Below are 16,848 nucleotides of genomic sequence, written 5' to 3' on the forward strand. Positions count from 1 at the left end.
TGGAGGGAGATTGTAAACATCTGAATGAAACTCAGGTCTGTTATTTAGACCCTAGAGGTGAATAATAGCACTAAATACATACGTAGAGCAATGCAATCCTGGAGATAGAAATGGAGGGACTGGTGTTCCGTTTTTTTCCCAGCTGGGAGCCTCTGTGGGACAGGTGGCATTTTGCATGGCCTGTGCGGGTCTGTTTGCACACCTGGGGATGGAAGGGGAGGACACGTGGGATGTATGTGAGCAAGAGCTTGCGGCTGGGACACCTGGCTCGGGGAAGGCACATGCAGGCAGCTGTCAGAGGCACCGCCAGGGCTCTCTTTCATTTTCTTCTGAGCAGTGTCATCGCCTAGGATGACCTTGTTTGCCACGTCATCTTTCCCTTCCCCGGATTCCTTAGTCGGATTCTTAGCTCTGTGGTCCCTCTTGTCATCTGCAGTTTTGCTTTTCTCACAGTTTCAGTTGCTGGAGTCAACCGTGGTCTGAAAATATTAAATGAAAGACTCTGGAGAGAAGTGAATCGTGACTTTTAGTTGTATGTCCTTCTGAAATGTGTGAGGAAAGCCTGAGCTGCCTGCTCTGTCCCCCCTGGGACACAAACCATCCTTTCGTTCAGCGTATCCACACTGTATAAGCTACTCACCCGTTAGGCACTTAGTAGGCATTGCGGTCATCAGGTCTACTGTCAAGGTATTGCAGTACTTGTAACTTGTAAATGTGACCCTTTAATTTCCCCAAAGCCCAAACAGCTATGATCATATATTGCTATAATTGTTCTATTCTTCTTCTTCTTCTTCTTTTTTTTTTTTTTTTTTTTTTTTTTTTTACAGGCAGAATTAGACAGTGAGAGAAACAGAGACAGAGACAGAGAGAGAGAAAGGTCTTCCCTCTGCTGGTTAACCCCCCAAATGGCCACTATGGCTGGCGCGCTGCGCCAATCCGAAGCCAGAAGCCAGGTGCTTCCTCCTGGTCTCCCATGCGGGTGCAGTGCCCAAGTACTTGGGCCATCCTCCACTGCCTTCCTGGGCCACAGCAGAGAGCTGGAGTGGAAGAGGGGCAACCGGGACAGAATCTGGCGCCCCAACCGGGACTAGAACCCACAGTATGGGCACCGCAGGCAGAGGCCTAGTGAGCTGCGGCGCCGGCCATAATTGTTCTATGCTATCATCAGTCACTGTTGTTCATTTCTTCCTGTGCCTAATTTATAAGTTAAACTTGATCATAGGTAAATACGTATGTATAGGGGAAAAAGCACTATACATACTTATAGGGTTTGAGACCATCTACAGTTTCAGCAATCCACTGAGGGTCTTGGAATATGTCCCCTGTGTATAAGGGGTGGCTCTATACTAACAGTTGTTTCTCACACCTGTGTATCCCCACCTCCTAAGAACATTGCCTGACACGCAAAAAAAGTGTGCAAACTGATTCATGATGAGTTATGGAAGTCAGCCTGGAAGTGAAATGCCTACTTAGGCCTTGATGGAGTAACAGAGGTGATGAATGCTTGATCCAAGGCCAGGAGAGTGGGAATGGGAGGCCCACAGTACACAGACGCAGGGCAGTTGCCACTCGGAAGATGCATCCGAGCACGTGCACTGGCACAGGAAGTGTGCACATGCATTGCACTGAGGGAGCGAGAACAGATTTCTTGGCCGATCAACAGGAGAAGGGTTGCTTCTTCCAGCCTCACATCATCACTCCAAGGTTTAGTCACTTGTCCTGCCACTTAATATTTTCTAGTAAGAGAAAATCTTCAGGTGTGTATAGAACTCGGTTATTAAAACTTTTGTTTTCTCTTCCTAAATCAAAATCTCATTTTCTCTTTCTAAATCCAAATGCAAGCTCCTGGTTGACACATCTCAGTGAAGTGTTTTTTTTTTTTTTATTTAAGATTTATTTATTTGAAAGTTAGAGTTACACACACACAGAGAGAGAGAGAGAGAGAGAGAGGTCTTCCATCCGATGGTTCACTCCCCAGATGGCCACAAAGGCCAGAGCTGGGCCACTCTGAAACCAGGAGCCAGGAGCCAGGAGCTTCTTTCAGGTCTCCCATGTGGGTGCAGGGGCCCAAGGACTTGGACCATCTTCTACTGCTTTCCCAGGCCATAGCAGAGAGCTAGATCGGAAGTGGAGCCACTGGGACTCGAACCAGCCCCCATATGGGATGCCAGTGCTTCAGGCCAGAGTGTTAACCTGCTGCGCCACAGCGCCGGCCCCTCAGTGAAGTTTGAAACATGTTGTAGCACGGTCATTGGGAGGCACAAATGGCAAAAATTGTCTTTGTTGAATATCTGTGTATTGCACTGTGAGGTCTCTAGAAATCTGCAAGGGCAAGTTTTATAGGATCTAAACATATCAGTTATGTGTGTCATATGTATGTATGTCATATGTCATGTGTTTCATTTATAAACAGTCCCTGCTCACAGAGAGGACTATTTGGTTAGAAGAGTGTAGGAGTCAGAGAGCTGGCTCAGAAGTTAAGGGTGTTACCAAGGCATCTGGAAAACATTCTGGCCAAACAGGTGCTCCTCACACACCTTGCTGGCTTCGTGGGGGATGGAAATATCCCCTTGTTCTAGCCTAAGGTCATGTCCTCAACTGAAAATCTGCCACACAACCAAACAACCAGGTTGACTGTGCTTGCCTCCTGTGTAATGACATCTGCATCCCAGCTCTCACGCAGTGGAGGAAACTACTTCGTGAACACTCCGTTTCGAGGATGTGCTGCACCTGATTGTCACAGCAATCCTTTCTTGTTAAAGATTTCAATTTAAATATTTATTTGCTTATTTATTTTCATCTACTTGGAAGAGAGAGAGAGAGAGAGAGAGAGAGTTTGATTTACCATTTGCTGGTTTATTCCGCAAGGGCTGAGGCAGGCTCAAGCCAGGACTCATCCCGGTCTCCCACATACGTGGCAGGGACTCAAATACTTGAGCCATCATCCTTCCCTCCCAGGATGCATTTAGCAGGAAGCTGAATGGGAAATGGAGTAGCTGGGATTCAAACTGGCACTCTGATACAGGATGTGAGTGTCCCAAGCAGGGGCTTAGCCCTCCGTGCCACTACATCCACCTCCCAAGGCTGTGAAGTTAGAGTGACTTGTTTGCAGGCCATCAGCTGATTCCCAAGCAGGAAGCCCCCTCCCCATTCCCAGGTCAACTTGCACCACAAGGGGAAGGCAGGGCTTGCGTTACTATCCGAGGAGGAAATGGACACGTGGAGAAGTGCAGGGTCTGTGTCCACTCTCCTAGCCGGTAAAGAGGACCCAAGAGCTGCTGGGTCAGGTTCCCAGCCCAGGGCTTTCCAGAGTGGGGGAGGATGGTACCGTGGCCTCAGAGAAGGTCCTCTAACCCTGCTCCTTCTCACTCTTCTTATCTAGAAAATGGAATTTGAACTTGTTCATTTAGGTATTTCTCTTATGTTAAAGAGAGGATTTTAATAATAACATAGAGAAACTTACAGCTAAAATACTGTGATCTCTTTCCTCCTGAAAAAAATTTAGAGATAAAGGTTTTTTAGAAAAATCTTAACCAAATTGATAAATTTGAGGGACGCGGTTTTGATTAGACCAGGTTCATGCACAGTTTGCCTTGCAGTTCTCGCTATCGTTCTGTGTGCACAAGGCTAAGGAGACAGGGTAAAGCCTCAACTCGTATCATGCAGAGCATTTTCTGGGAAAGTTGCTCAGAGCTAACGACTTGGAGAAGTGAACCTTGACACCACGGCTCTGCTCTGGCTTTTTTGGTGCTTTGCTACCGACTCTGTGCTGTCCTCATCTGACATCCCAGACGATGGGAGGATTAGCCATGTGTGTGTGTTTCCCTACTTTCATTCTCAATCATGAGAGGCTGTGTAATGGGTTCAGCTCCTGAACTTGAAGGGCAGGCGTCTGGCACAAGCAGTTCAGCTGTTGCTTGGGACGCTGGCATCCCAAATGCCTCAGTTTGAGTCCTGTCTTCACTTCCGATTCCAGTTTCCTGCTAATGCACGCCATGGGAGGCAGCAAGTGACAGCTCAAGTGCTTGGATACCTTTCACTCTCATGGGGGACTTGTGAGTTCCTGGCTCCTGGCTTCAGCCTGGCCCAGTCTTGTATGTTGCACATATTTGAGGTGTGAACCAGCAGATGGAAGATATCTCTCTATGTCCCTCTGCCTTTCAGAAAAAAAGAAAACAAAAAACAAGAAAACAAGCTTGAGACGTGATTCTGGCCTGTTTTTTTCCTAAATTTGAGCTTTATCCTCCTCCTCCTCTTCCTCATCAGTTTATTAACTGTTGTTACATACACTGTTCTAAGCTCATTACCTGCGTGACTCATTGAGGGTTTACCAGAATGTAGCAGGTGGAATTAATTATGTTTTCCATGTTACACACACAAGGCTTATGAGATGCAGAGAGGTTAAGTGATTCTGATGTTATACAGCTAATAAGTGGTAAATTGAAATGTTGTATTCAGAAGGAACCTGTGTTCTTGGTCTCCACTGGGTAGTGTCTCTCGGTATGAGATGGGATAGCAAGAGGTTAATCTATGCTGTAGCAGCACAAACCCCCAGGTCGCCGTGGCTCCAAACAACAAAGGTTTCTTTCCAGCTTCACTGCGTGTAATGGCCTGTACCCCCGCTCAGCTCTCCTTGTTCTGGGAGTAGGCTGCAAAGCAGACAGATTCTGGAAAGTTAGCATGCATTGTGGCAGAATGGCCAAGAGCTCTAGAGTGGGCCGGGGCACAGTTTCTCAGTGCTGGCCTCACTGGCATTTGGAGATGAGGAATTTTTTGGTCACGGAAAGAAGTTTATCAGTATTCCTGGCCTCCATCCACTCAATGCTGGTAGTATCATACCCCTGGGTGGGACAACTCAGAACTGCCAAATGTCCCTTGAGTGGCATTGTCATCCTTGGTTGAGAACCATTGCCTTAGACGAAGATCTTAGACTAGCAATGAAATTTTCTATCCTGGTGGTAACCCAGGTCTCAACTAGTACATCAACCCAGCTAGTCACATGAACTCAGCTAGTCGCAAGCAAGCTGGGACATTCTTCCCCCAAAGAGAAACACAGGAAAAAATAGAAATACTTGGGGAACAGTGCTAACAGTGAACATAGATGGGAATACTAATATTCACCTTAAAGATTATTATTCTGATAAAGTGAAACAATGAATATAAAACATAAATTACTTTGGACATCTAAGACAATTTATGACCAAATCCGACTACCTGTCTGTTTTGGTAATAAAGTTTTATTGCAATTCAGCTGTGCACACCTGTTTCCATGTAGTCCGTGGCTGACTTCACACTGCAGTGGCAGAGTAGCAGAGACTTTATGTCTGGCAAAATCTAAATAGTTGCTGTCTGATCACTTGTAGCAAGTGTTTGCCAGGTCCTGTTGTCTTAGTCCAACTTGGGTAGCTATGGCAGAATACCAGAAGCTGGGTACTTTATAAAGAAAAGATTTTTTTTTAGCTGACAGTTCTGGAGATTCAAGAACATGATGTCAGCATCAGTATCCATGGAGAGGGATTCATGATGGTGGAGGGAGAGAAAGTGAACACGTGAGCGAAAGGGAAGAAGCAGAGGAGTGGAAGGGGCCAGGCTTGCTGTTTTACAACAACCTGCTCTTTCAGGAACTTGTCCCTTCCTTTGAGAGGCAACTCATTCCTCAAGACCGGCTTAAATTCCTTCACAAGGGCGGTCCTGATCCTATGACCTCCCACTAGCCTTGCCTCTTAAAGCCTCATGACCTTTCAATGCTGTCACGCTGGGAACCAAGCCACCAGGAGACGCACCCTGTCCCCACGGCACCTAGCTTAGAGAATGGAATTTCTTTTGGAAGCAGGACCTTGGGTTGAGCAAGACTCGAGGGAGATACACAGTGCTGCCTACATCTTTGTTTCTAGTATGTTGAGGTGTGCTCAGGGTGGTGTCATGCCTTGCGCAGTAGGGGATGGTAGCAGTGTGAGCTACGTCTATTTGTACCTCTGTCACCTCCATCTCAACGTTGTGACAAGATTCACATTATACCTGTTGTCTGCCCTGTCTCCATTTATATCCTGCACACCTCTCAATGACATTTTTAAACTTGAAGAAACCTTTTTTTGGTAGCCTATAGCATACCTAGAGAAAAGGGCACAGGTTTTAAGTTACAACCCAAGGAGGTCTCACATGCTGAATTCTTCCAGTCCAACTACCAGTTCCAGGGTACCCTGACTTCTAAGAGTGGTGGTACTAACTTAAAATAAAACTTTTTATTTTATTATGGACAGTTTCCAGACATGCACAGAAGTAGAATAGTCAAATGAGCACGCATGCCCTCCAGCAGCTCAAAAGTAGCAGTATCATGGAAAACGGTCTTAAAAGCTAAGCTTTTGAGGTTGAAGATAAGTTTTTCACAGTATGCATTCCACGAGCTTTGTGAAGATCCTTGGCAAGCATGGATTGCAGAAGTTTTGGGCATCAAAGTGAACTTACCTCTTCATCTCATTTCCCGTGAACTCCTTGAAGTATCTCATACTTGTATATGTGTAGTATCTCCATCTATATGAAATCCATCAGATACCCGTTTTTAGGGCTGGGACTTCTGTTTTCTCATTTGTAAAGCAGGCATAGTCATAGGATCCTTCATCAGAGGGCTGTGGAAGACTGAGCGAATTGATGTAGAGAATGCGCTTAGAGAAGCAAGGAGTGAGCATTTGGCAAATGTGAACTGCCACCGTCATCAACATCGTTTGCCTCTAGGGCAGCATCGGCAGGTTCCTAACCGCCCTCTCTTTCCCTGCTCCAGGTGTACGCTGTGGTGGTAATTGCGTCTGTGGTGGGATTTTGCCTGCTGGTGATGCTGTTTCTACTAAAGTTGGCAAGACACTCCAAGTTTGGCATGAAAGGTAAGAAGGCTTGTGTTTGACTTTACTCCTTAGTTGAGATCATTTTTGGCTTATGACTAATGCTAATTACTACTACAGAAGGAAGTGGCTAAATGTCCAAGGATTGGGCTTCAAGGTTGAAAAAAAAATAGCAACAAGGATAAGATACATCCTATCAAGAGGGAGAAAATAATGTGGGTTACTCAGCACTGCCCACTTTTCAATGAGGACAGCTGTCCCCAAAGACGCAGAACCGGTTCCTTGAATATCCAGTGACTAAGGGCGACGCAGGCAAGCTTCGGTGCTGTGTTTTCCCTTTGGATTCAGAAAGGTTGGCAAAGGACAGTAGCTGTAGGGTGGGGTGGGCAGGTGTATTGTATGCTGTGCATTTGATTTTTCCGTCTTTAGCTGTATGCTTTTGGTGTTGCCGCTGCTTTTCCAGGGTCCCCACTTTCCGAACTTAAAACAGTAGAGCTGCAAAGCAACATAATAGCTATCGGTGGGTTGTTGAAGTTGTGTGTGTGAAAGACTCTTTGCCGAAGTGGAAACATTGATTCTCAATGCTGGGTTAAAAAATGAGGGACCAAGAGCAGATCATTTGTGTCATTCTTAGAGGACTGAAAATTAATTTGGGGAGAAGAAACTTGGATAAGTGTTCTTGTCTGGGAAGTAAACAACCTCACTGATTAGCACTTGCTTCCAAGTGAGATCCCATGTTTAGGCTAATAGATTATTGCTTTGTTTCATTGGACCATTTCTACATGACATAGTGGGAAAACCAGGAGAAGATTAGTGGTGACAGAGGTGTGTCAGAGCAATTCTGGTGTTTTTCTTTTTTAACAGAAACATCTGTGTGGCTTATTAATGTTACTGTTGTGTTGCTTGCTTATTGAAGAGAATGTATAAGCGACAGTAGGTTGTTCAGCATACCTTGGATTATCGGGTAGATGAGATCTGGTGATGACCTTGTCTCTCTCCCTTCGTTGGTGCCTGGGGCCAAGTTTCCTAAACTAGAAATGAACATGGAAAAATAGTGATAAACCAAGGCTTAAGGAAAAGAAATTCTGAAATCATCCCCCTGTCTCCCGTTTAGACAGCTGATTCTCAACCATCCTGTTGGAGGAGAGACGGTCTTCCCTTTGCCAATAGTCAGGAAGGCTTAGAAGAGGAACGAGGGTGTGATGATTTTAAGTCCTCTGGAGTGATGGCTGTCCGGCCGGGCTCCTGTGAAACTGGTTGGGAGTGGGGCTTGCTGTACCAGCGCTCAAGTTTGTGACTTAGTAGATCTGAATGAACCTGAGAACTGGCACTTCTTGCAGTTTCCGGGGATGCTGGTGCTGCGATGGCCCACGCATTCTTGGAGAGTCACTGTCCCACGTGGTATATCTGGGCCCTCAGGGCTCCCTCTGAGTGTGAGCCCAGCTAGGCAGGGCATTACAAGCCAGACTCACCCATTGCTTCGTGGAGATCTTTCAAGGTGTCTCAGCTGGTGTGCAGGCCAGAGCTAGGCTGCTGTGCTGCCCATATTGGCTGCCTTCCTTGGCATCCTGCTTCTCTTGACCAGCTCGGTGGTTACTTTTCCTGGAGGCACTTGGAGTGGAATGCCTGTCAGCAAAGAGTTTATCAGAGAGTACCAGATTCCAGCGGTGAATAAGCCTGTCTTCAAAGCTTGAGTTGAACTCCTTTATTCTAGGGGCCCCTAAAGAAAGGACTATGTTGAGGTCTTTCGGGGGGCTCAGTAAAAGTTTTGGGGAATCTTTGGAGCAAAATTGAGGAAGCCCTTCCAGTTCTTGGTTTAAGAAGACAATACAGGTCTATCTGTTTTCTGAAGTATAGCAATGGAGAAAGAAAAGGGTAGGCGTTGTGTTCCAGAGGAGAGACTATATGACGGTCCTTCAAAACATTGTGGAAAAGTGGAATGAACAGATTAGTTTGTTTTGGTGCAAAACATTTTTGAAACTCGTGCCTAGTTTTTTCCTAAAATGTGTTTATGCAGAGTTTTTGAGAACCTCTTGTATTGGATGTTGAAAGCCCAGTGCTAAGGCTGCAACGGTATTTTATTTGAATAATTTGGGTTGACTACCACTAAGGCACCTACACTGCGTACAGCCTGAGCATATCCTTAATGGAGTCTAAGGAGCTTGTTTAGCCTTGTCCCAGAGCCAGCAACGACTTGTGCAGCAGTAACTACTATAGTATGTTTTGCTCCCTCACTCAAAAACATAAATAAAGGAGCTTTTAGGGGTTTTGTCTCAGAGGCTCACGTCCTTTAGAATCGCTCGTTTTTCCTACTTTTAGCAACTCATCCATCTGGGGCGTGACTTGATCAAAATGGGCCTGATCTGAGGTTATTGTTTCACAAGTCAGATGCTGAATTAATTCTCTCTGGGGAATCTAGAAATTAAGAGGTGCCACATACATCGAGTGCAAATGAAACTGCATCAAAAGTGGTGTTTAAAAATTAATGTAAGTTAATGTATTTTAAATGCTATTAGAGCTGAGATTCCTACTGAAAACATGTGTCTATAAAAAGGAAGAATATGTAAAAAAAAAAAAACACTATTATACTCTTGTTCCTGAAATAACCAGGCAATATGAAGATCTTGCTTTCTCAGCCTCAGTGGGCTGAACCAGGCCTTCGCTTGGCTGGGGCTGTAGTCACCGTGGAAGAGGCCCGTGGCCGAGGCTCAGAGGAGCTGTTACAGATTCTTGTCTACATAAGCATCTCAAGGGAAGGAGGTTCTCATTCTGTGCTTGCTCCCTGATCCTGGAGACAGAGTGGAAGAGCAGGGAGGTTGCTAGCTCACCCACAGGCGCTCCTAGCTTTCTACCCTCGTCTGGTGTTGCACAGTTTATCTCAACTGTCCACTGTTTAAGTCCGTGGTGGAAACATTCAGATTAGAAGCCAATGTTTATTATGGTAGGGCCCATGAACCTCTTAAGATGACCGTGCAGTTACAGGCAGGGCAAGTCCATTTCAAAGGACTTACCTGCGACCAGCATTGCCTCTCTGCACAGGCGATCTCCGTTAATTAAACCTGGGTACACCCGCTTAGTGAGCTTGGTCTGTAGGACCCTGCACTTCATTCCCTCTCCTCATTCTGTTTTGCTGTGTGCCTGTGAACAGAATGCTGACGGCACAGTTCTGAACAGGTAGCTCCCTGGCATAAGCGTTCATATTGTTTACTTTGCTTACCCAGCACCTAGCTCGTAGTTGGCACACAATGCATCCAAGAGTATTTTCAACCTCAGTCACTTTAGTTTGATTATTGGGAAAGAGTTCATATTTGGGGGAATGGCTGACCTGTGGTTAGTTAAAGAGCCACACTGCCTCGGTCTGTTTTTCAATTGCTTTAGTGAAATATCTGAGACTGGGTACTTGATAAAGAGATTTAATTTGACTCATATTTGGGTGAGCAAGAGTCCAGCATCGCGCCAGTGTCCCAAATAGTCAGAGCATGTCCTAAATGCGTCACAACGTGACAGAGAAACAGGAAGGGAATTGGCTGCATGCAGAAAGGGCCAAGGTGGGGGATGGCCTTGCGTTATAACAGCCTGCCCTGTGAGAAGTCTCATAGTCCAGTGAGGCCTGATTCACTCCCATGAGAAGCATCAATCCACCCACGAAGGTGGAACCCGCATGAGCTAATCATGGTTTTACTGGACTTCAGCTGCTGAACTGGGGACTAAACTATCAGCACGAGCGTCTTTGTGGCACAAACCACATCCAGATAGCAGCAGAACCCTGGGACTTAGTCCTGAGCTTCTAAAGGGGAGATGCTCCCATCTCTCCCCCTCCCAGTTATCCCAGATGAGGAATGGCCATCAACAGGAGATAATTTTGTACAGGTTTTAAAGGCTATTTTTTAAATGGTTTCTCTCTTTTTTTTTTTTTTTAAAGATCTATTTATTTATTTGAAAGAGTGACGGAGAGAGAGGGACACACACACACACATACACACACACGGATATTCCATCAGCCAGTTCACTCCCCTCCCCAATGCCCCCAATAGCTGGGGCTGGGCCAAGCTGATGCAATGATCCAGGAACTCCATCCAAGTGTCCCATGTGGATGACAGGGGCCCAAAGTGTTGTGCCTTCATTTGCTGCTTTCTCAGGCGCATTAGCAGGGAGCTGGATTAGAATCAGAGCAGCCAGGACTCACACCTGCACTCTGACCCCAGGTGGCTTATCGCTCTGCACCCACAACACTGGTACTCCCACTCACTGTTCTAAACCCATGGGCTTGAATGTGAAGGGCTTGCTTTGTCTTTCCACTTGGCACAGGAGCATCTTCAATTTCTACCCTTCTGCCCTTGAATGCACAGCTTTGGAAGACGTGCCTTTGTCCAGCTCTGAAGCCAGCAAAGGTGCCAGATGGCAGCTCGGATCTTGCTGTTATCCTAGAGTTTTCCTTTCACCATCCCTTGCTATAGTTTAAGCTTCTTATTACTACTGTCTGGTAGGCTACTGGCTACATTTCGGTGAATATGTCCAGTGATAGACTCTATCCTGGTTCTTCTCCTGTGTTCATTTCTGTGCCTTCACCCTGCCCTATGGCTTTTTGGTTGAATACGTAGTTACTATAATTGCAGAAGCCCCGAATAAAGCTCTCTTGCTGTTTGGCCATCTGTGTAGGGATTATTCATATGTGGTTTAATATGGATGCATAGAATTATAATAAATCTATCTAAATCTGTATCTGTATTGATATCCCTGTACTTAAGTGTATAATTTTATCCTTTTTTTTTTCCTAAGGCTGCCTCTGCTTTATTTTAATTTTAGTTTTCACTGAAATAGGGCTCAAAGAACTTTCCAGAGCAGCTTTATTGCCAAAGAAATAGGCACCGAGTCCTTTGAATGCTCTCACTCGTGTTGTAACCAAGTTCTCACGGTGCTTCCTGGCTGCCTCTCATCTCTGAAGATGGAGAAGTACTCTGCAGACTGCTCCTGGTTGGGAGCCCGGGGTGTGGCCCTGGTGGTGTATAGCACTGGAAGAAAATGCCAAGAGGGCCAACAGCGAGGGAGGGAGCTTGGCTTGCATCACTCTGGAGAAAAGTGTTCACCATCAGCTTCCTGTTACTTGCATTTCCTGGTGCAAGTCCACATAGGCTGTGTGTTCTCTCTGATGATGTGTGCTTTGTCCGTGTAGCCTAAAGTCTGAGTGACAACCGGAAGTTCCTGCAGCATGAACCGGAAGAGGAAGTACTTTCTCTTACTGTGTGTTGAGATCGTGCGGGTTTTCTCAACATGCCTCCTCTATCCTAGCAGATAAACTGCCCTGCACACATGCATCCCTGCTATTTCAGATAGAGAGGCTTCTGGTTAGTAAAGGCGGAGAAGCTACACTGCCTGGGGTGCAGGTTCAAGTTTTCTTAACTCTGGATTCAAGATCCCAACGTCAAGTTTCTGCTCTTATAATTGACCTTCTGAATGTCTTTCATTAGCAACCAAAAATCTGGTTATTTTAAACATAGAGGGGGCCAAAGCTGAAGAGGTTGGACGTTAAAGCCTTTCATATGAACTGAAGATAATTCTTGAAAGTTTAGGAGGTTGAGTCTAACAGATACTTGGATCAGCTTTTCAGAGAGGGAGGAACGCGACTGAAAGCGCAGTTGTAAAAACATCTGTGAAGATGTTGAGAAACTCTTTTCCTTATTCCCTTCCCCAACTTTTGTTGTTAAAGAAAAAGAGCGTGGAAAAATCATAACCGTCATAGGTCCATCCATTGTTGGTTTTCAAACATGGCAATGGCTTAGAAATATAAGAAGTTGAAAGTGGAAGTTCTATGCCACCTTGTTCTTTCACTACCAGGTTCACTCTCAGGGGTCATCTTCTGTAGCCACTCAGGCTGTGTATGTTATGTAAATGATCAAATGTCAAGCTTCCCTGTTGGTTCTATAAAGCACCTGTGATGCCAGTTTTGTTCTGAATCTTTCTCTAAGGTAACCGTGTGCCTAGCAGGTCTTTCTGTATGGGTGTCTCCCGCCTTCTGTTTAATAGGATTCCCAAGCAGCCTGAAACCAGACTGTGTCCCTTGAAAGCTATGTGCGCAAGCATCTCCTCTGTTGCACCCTCTCTTGCCTCCTTCTAAGGGGACCTCAAATATTGAGAGAAAAGATACATTTAGTTTGATGCAAAAATTGTTGAAATCCAAGCATAGCTTTTCTGCAAACCTATTGAGGACGCCTCCTGTTTCTGTCTGAAATCGGGCAATAATAGTGCCTACCTCACAGAGTTTTGTGAAATGAGTTAGTAATTGCTATGTAAATATGTGCTATTATAATTATCATTATGGGTGAATGGTGATGGGTTGATTTTTTTTCTTTTAAGGGGTGTCTAAATTTTTAGAAAATTATTTCATATAAAACCTTCTGTATACAGAGTTACTTGGATGCAGAATTCTGAGAAAAAGGTGTGTGTATTGCAAGTGGGAGTGGTTGACCTTGAATAAATGCTTTGCCAATTTATTTTCCCAACTAGCAGCATTTGGGGGTACCCTTTTGTTTATTACCCTCACCCACATCAGATGTTAACAATCATCTATATTTTTGTCAATTTGGGTTAAAATCAACATTTTGATGAATAGTAAAGCTAGGTGCATTTATCATGAGAAGAATCAAAAATGTTCATTTTTGTTCACTAGCTGTACTTTGCTAATTATACATCTTAATTTTTTTGTTAGTTATATGCGGGTACTTCAAGGAGTTTCTGGAAAATGTAATGAAAAAATCAGTTTGTTTCAGTGCGAACATGTTTGAAATCCATGCATAATTTTTTCATAATACGCATTTGCCACTAACTCTTTGAGGTATCCTCATATTAGCCACATAAAGTAGTGGCAGAGAAAATACGTTTCCTTGGGCACTTTTGAAAAACCGTGCACTTGACTCAGCTTCCAATTGGTCTGTGTCTGTCATAGCACTCTCTCGGTGAAGGAAAGAACGGGTCATCGCCCCTCAAATCCTTGGGAATCCCCCTCAGAGTCCAGTTGGAATGGTTATGGAGTTATTTAACATGTTGAAAGTGTCCCTAAAGAAAAGAATTAGCCCCAGTGTTCCCTTCCTGTTGTTTGAAAGCATTCAAGCTTCCTGCACCCCAGCCCACCAACGTGGTGTTTGTGAGGTGAGGAATTCCTATGTAAAGTCTCTTCACAAACTGCAGAGCATTGAAAATGCACATACAACTCTAGAGTAGGCCACACAGGGGTGTGTGTTGCTTGCTAGGTCTTGTAAAGGAGCTTAACTCTTTCTTTTTTCATTTTAACTGTAAATTGACACAGAGCAACCGTCTGTCTTTATGGAGTACAGTGTGCATGCAGGAGCCACCAGTACAGAAAGATCTGCTGGGCACACAGTCACCTTACAGAGGATTCAGGACAAAACGGGCGTCTTAGCTGCTTTACAGAACCAGCAATGGAGCTTTGCATTTGATCATTTATGTAGTAAAGGCAGCTTGGTGGGCTACAAAAAATGGGCATGAACATGGTAGTGAAAGAAGAGAGTAGCACGGAACCACCGCGTTTAACTTGATATATTTCTAAACCATTGAAATGGTTGAAAAACAATATTTCATTGTGTGAATTCCATAAGCAATGATCAGAACAAGGTAACTGGCATATCCATCCCCTTCAGTCTTTACAGTGCCTTTGTGTTGGGGGCATTGAAAATGCTGTCTACTAGCTAGTTTAAATGCATAATTGTTGTCAACCACAGTTGTCCTCCTGGGCTACACAACAGAGAAACCCTCTATACCTGGGCATCCCCCCCATCCCCCCCCCCCCCCCCCCGCATGCTTCCAGGTCCTGGTAACCACCCCTTACTCCTTGCTTCTGTGAGTTCAGCTTATTGAACCGCCGCATAGACCTACAATAGTGTGTGGAGTGGCTGACTTTTCACTGAACACATCAGGTCCATCCCATGGCTGCCTAGTTCCCTGTCTCTCCCCAGTGCTCCCATGAACCCTGCAGGAGTCAGGGCGAGCTTGTGCTTGCACGTGCTAGAGAAGGTGTGTGCTGTATTGTTTAGGGGCTTTCCACATCACTGCTTCCACTGCAAAGCCAAAGATCCTTTTAAAAGACTAGACTTTGGGGGCTGGCGCTGTGGCGCAGTGGGTTAAAGCCCCAGCCTGCAGCGCCCCCATCCCATATGGGCGCTGGTCCTGGCTGCTCCTCTTCCTATCCAACTCTCTGCTATGGGAAGGCAGTAGCAGATGGCCCAGGTCCTTGGGCCCCTGCACCTGTGTGAGAGACCGGGGAAGCTCCAGGCTCCTGGCTTTGGGTCAGCTCAGCAACATCTGAAAATCTACTGCCCCCCCCCCCCCATCATTTCTTTTCACTTTATTCTTGACATTTTGTTCTACCTCTCCACGCTTCCTACTTTTACATTCTTTCTTTTCTCTTTCAGTTTTCTTCCTCCTCATTTCTAGAGTCTGATTTTAGTGGACAGGCTTTGCAGAATTTAGGCAGAACACAGATAATGACTTGGCTGAAATTCTAACATATGCTTTGATTTTATCTTACTTTATTTTGGGCAAGAATACTGAATGGCTTGAGAAATAAATTTAGCTCTAAATCAGCAGAATTGTCACATGGCACTTGGGAAGGCAGCCTGTTTGAATAATGCACATCTTTCTTGTTTGTAAGTCTTCAACCCAGGAATGCATAGGAATATAATATTGGCAACTGAGACCACACTGGGTTCAAATCCCTGTGCTCCCACCTGCTAAGCATAATTTTGGGCAAAATTTTAAACTCTAGATCTTAATCTCTCCTTGGCAAAATGAAGGACTAATTCCTATTTCTCAGGTGATTATAAAAATTATATCAGTGCTTGGTATACTGCCTGGCTCTTTAAACTAATTTTGTTAGAGGTAGTTATATTTCAGATGTGCTAGTAATACATTATTAAGGAAGTGTATGGGAAATTCCTGTCTGAATTTTTAAAAATTTATACCGAGCTCAAATTGCAGAAAATACCACAAATGTGTGTATTATATTCTAGTGTTTCAAGATTTTTAATTGCATTTATAGGAACAATTGTAACCATAGTGTGTCTTTAAGAACATGAATATAAATTTTCTGAAACATACGCTTAACGCTCTTCGAAGCACTATATATGAAGCACTGTAAATTCTCAATTTTATGGTCCTTGGAACAACTTATCTTTAAAAACTTGTTTTGGACTTTATGAGAACCTTATTTGATTGATCTGGTATGCATGTTTTAGAAGTTTATCTTCTCAAATTTTATTTATTTGAGAGGCAGAGACAGTGAGAGAGCGCGCACGCATGAGCTCCCATTAGATGGCTTACTCGCCAGATGTCTGCAAAGGTTGGGATTGGGCCAGGGCTAAAGCTGGAAGCTGGAAATACAAATTCAGGATGCCCACAGCACTGCTGCCTCCCAGGGTCTGCATCAGCAGGAAGCTGGAGGCAGTAGCTGGAGCCAAGGTATTCCACCGCGGAACACGGGTGTCCTAACTGCGAGGCTGAAACCCACTCCAGTCGTTTCTTATGAGAGGGCTATTTACTAAAGGAAATGAACAGAAGGGCAGAGGTGAGACTGAGATAGGAGCCCCCCAGTTCCCTTTAGCTTAGGTCTAGAAACGTGAGCTCATGGAAACTTCTAATGTACTTCTCTTTTGCAGGGAGGGGATTGCAACTGGTAGAATGATTTCTTTTATACCAAAAAAAAAAAAAATGATTTCTTTTATACAAAAATTACAGCCTTTGAGACAGGAAAAGGGGAATTCTGGAGAAATGAAATTCTTCCTTATGCAATAGACTGTCATTCATATAATTATAACCATGGGACAAGACGCTGATATCCCGTGACAGAAGCAAAGGCCTAGACGAGACCAATGGCAGTGAAGACTTGTTTTTATCAAGGTTGCAGCAAAATAGAAACACATTGGCTTTTTCTGTGACCATCTAGGAGATGTACTGGTCTGAGGACAGAGAGAATGAGAGAGAGAGAGTGAGCAAGCCAGGG

General features: G+C 44.8%; 1 protein-coding gene across 9 annotated transcripts in view; it reads left to right on the forward strand.

Annotated features, from left to right (window-relative positions):
* NTRK2 (neurotrophic receptor tyrosine kinase 2) overlaps window positions 1-16,848 on the forward strand; it is a 397,538-nt gene that overhangs the window by 99,622 nt on the left and 281,068 nt on the right. For all 9 annotated transcript variants that reach the window (XM_070065715.1, XM_070065713.1, XM_051833735.2 and 6 more), the window contains one exon: window positions 6,779-6,878. In XM_070065715.1, coding sequence (XP_069921816.1) covers window positions 6,779-6,878 — 100 coding nt within the window. The remainder of the gene's footprint in view (window positions 1-6,778; window positions 6,879-16,848) is intronic.

Source organism: Oryctolagus cuniculus, chromosome 1, assembly GCF_964237555.1.
Source record: "Oryctolagus cuniculus chromosome 1, mOryCun1.1, whole genome shotgun sequence".
NCBI classification, from domain to species: Eukaryota; Metazoa; Chordata; class Mammalia; order Lagomorpha; family Leporidae; genus Oryctolagus; species Oryctolagus cuniculus.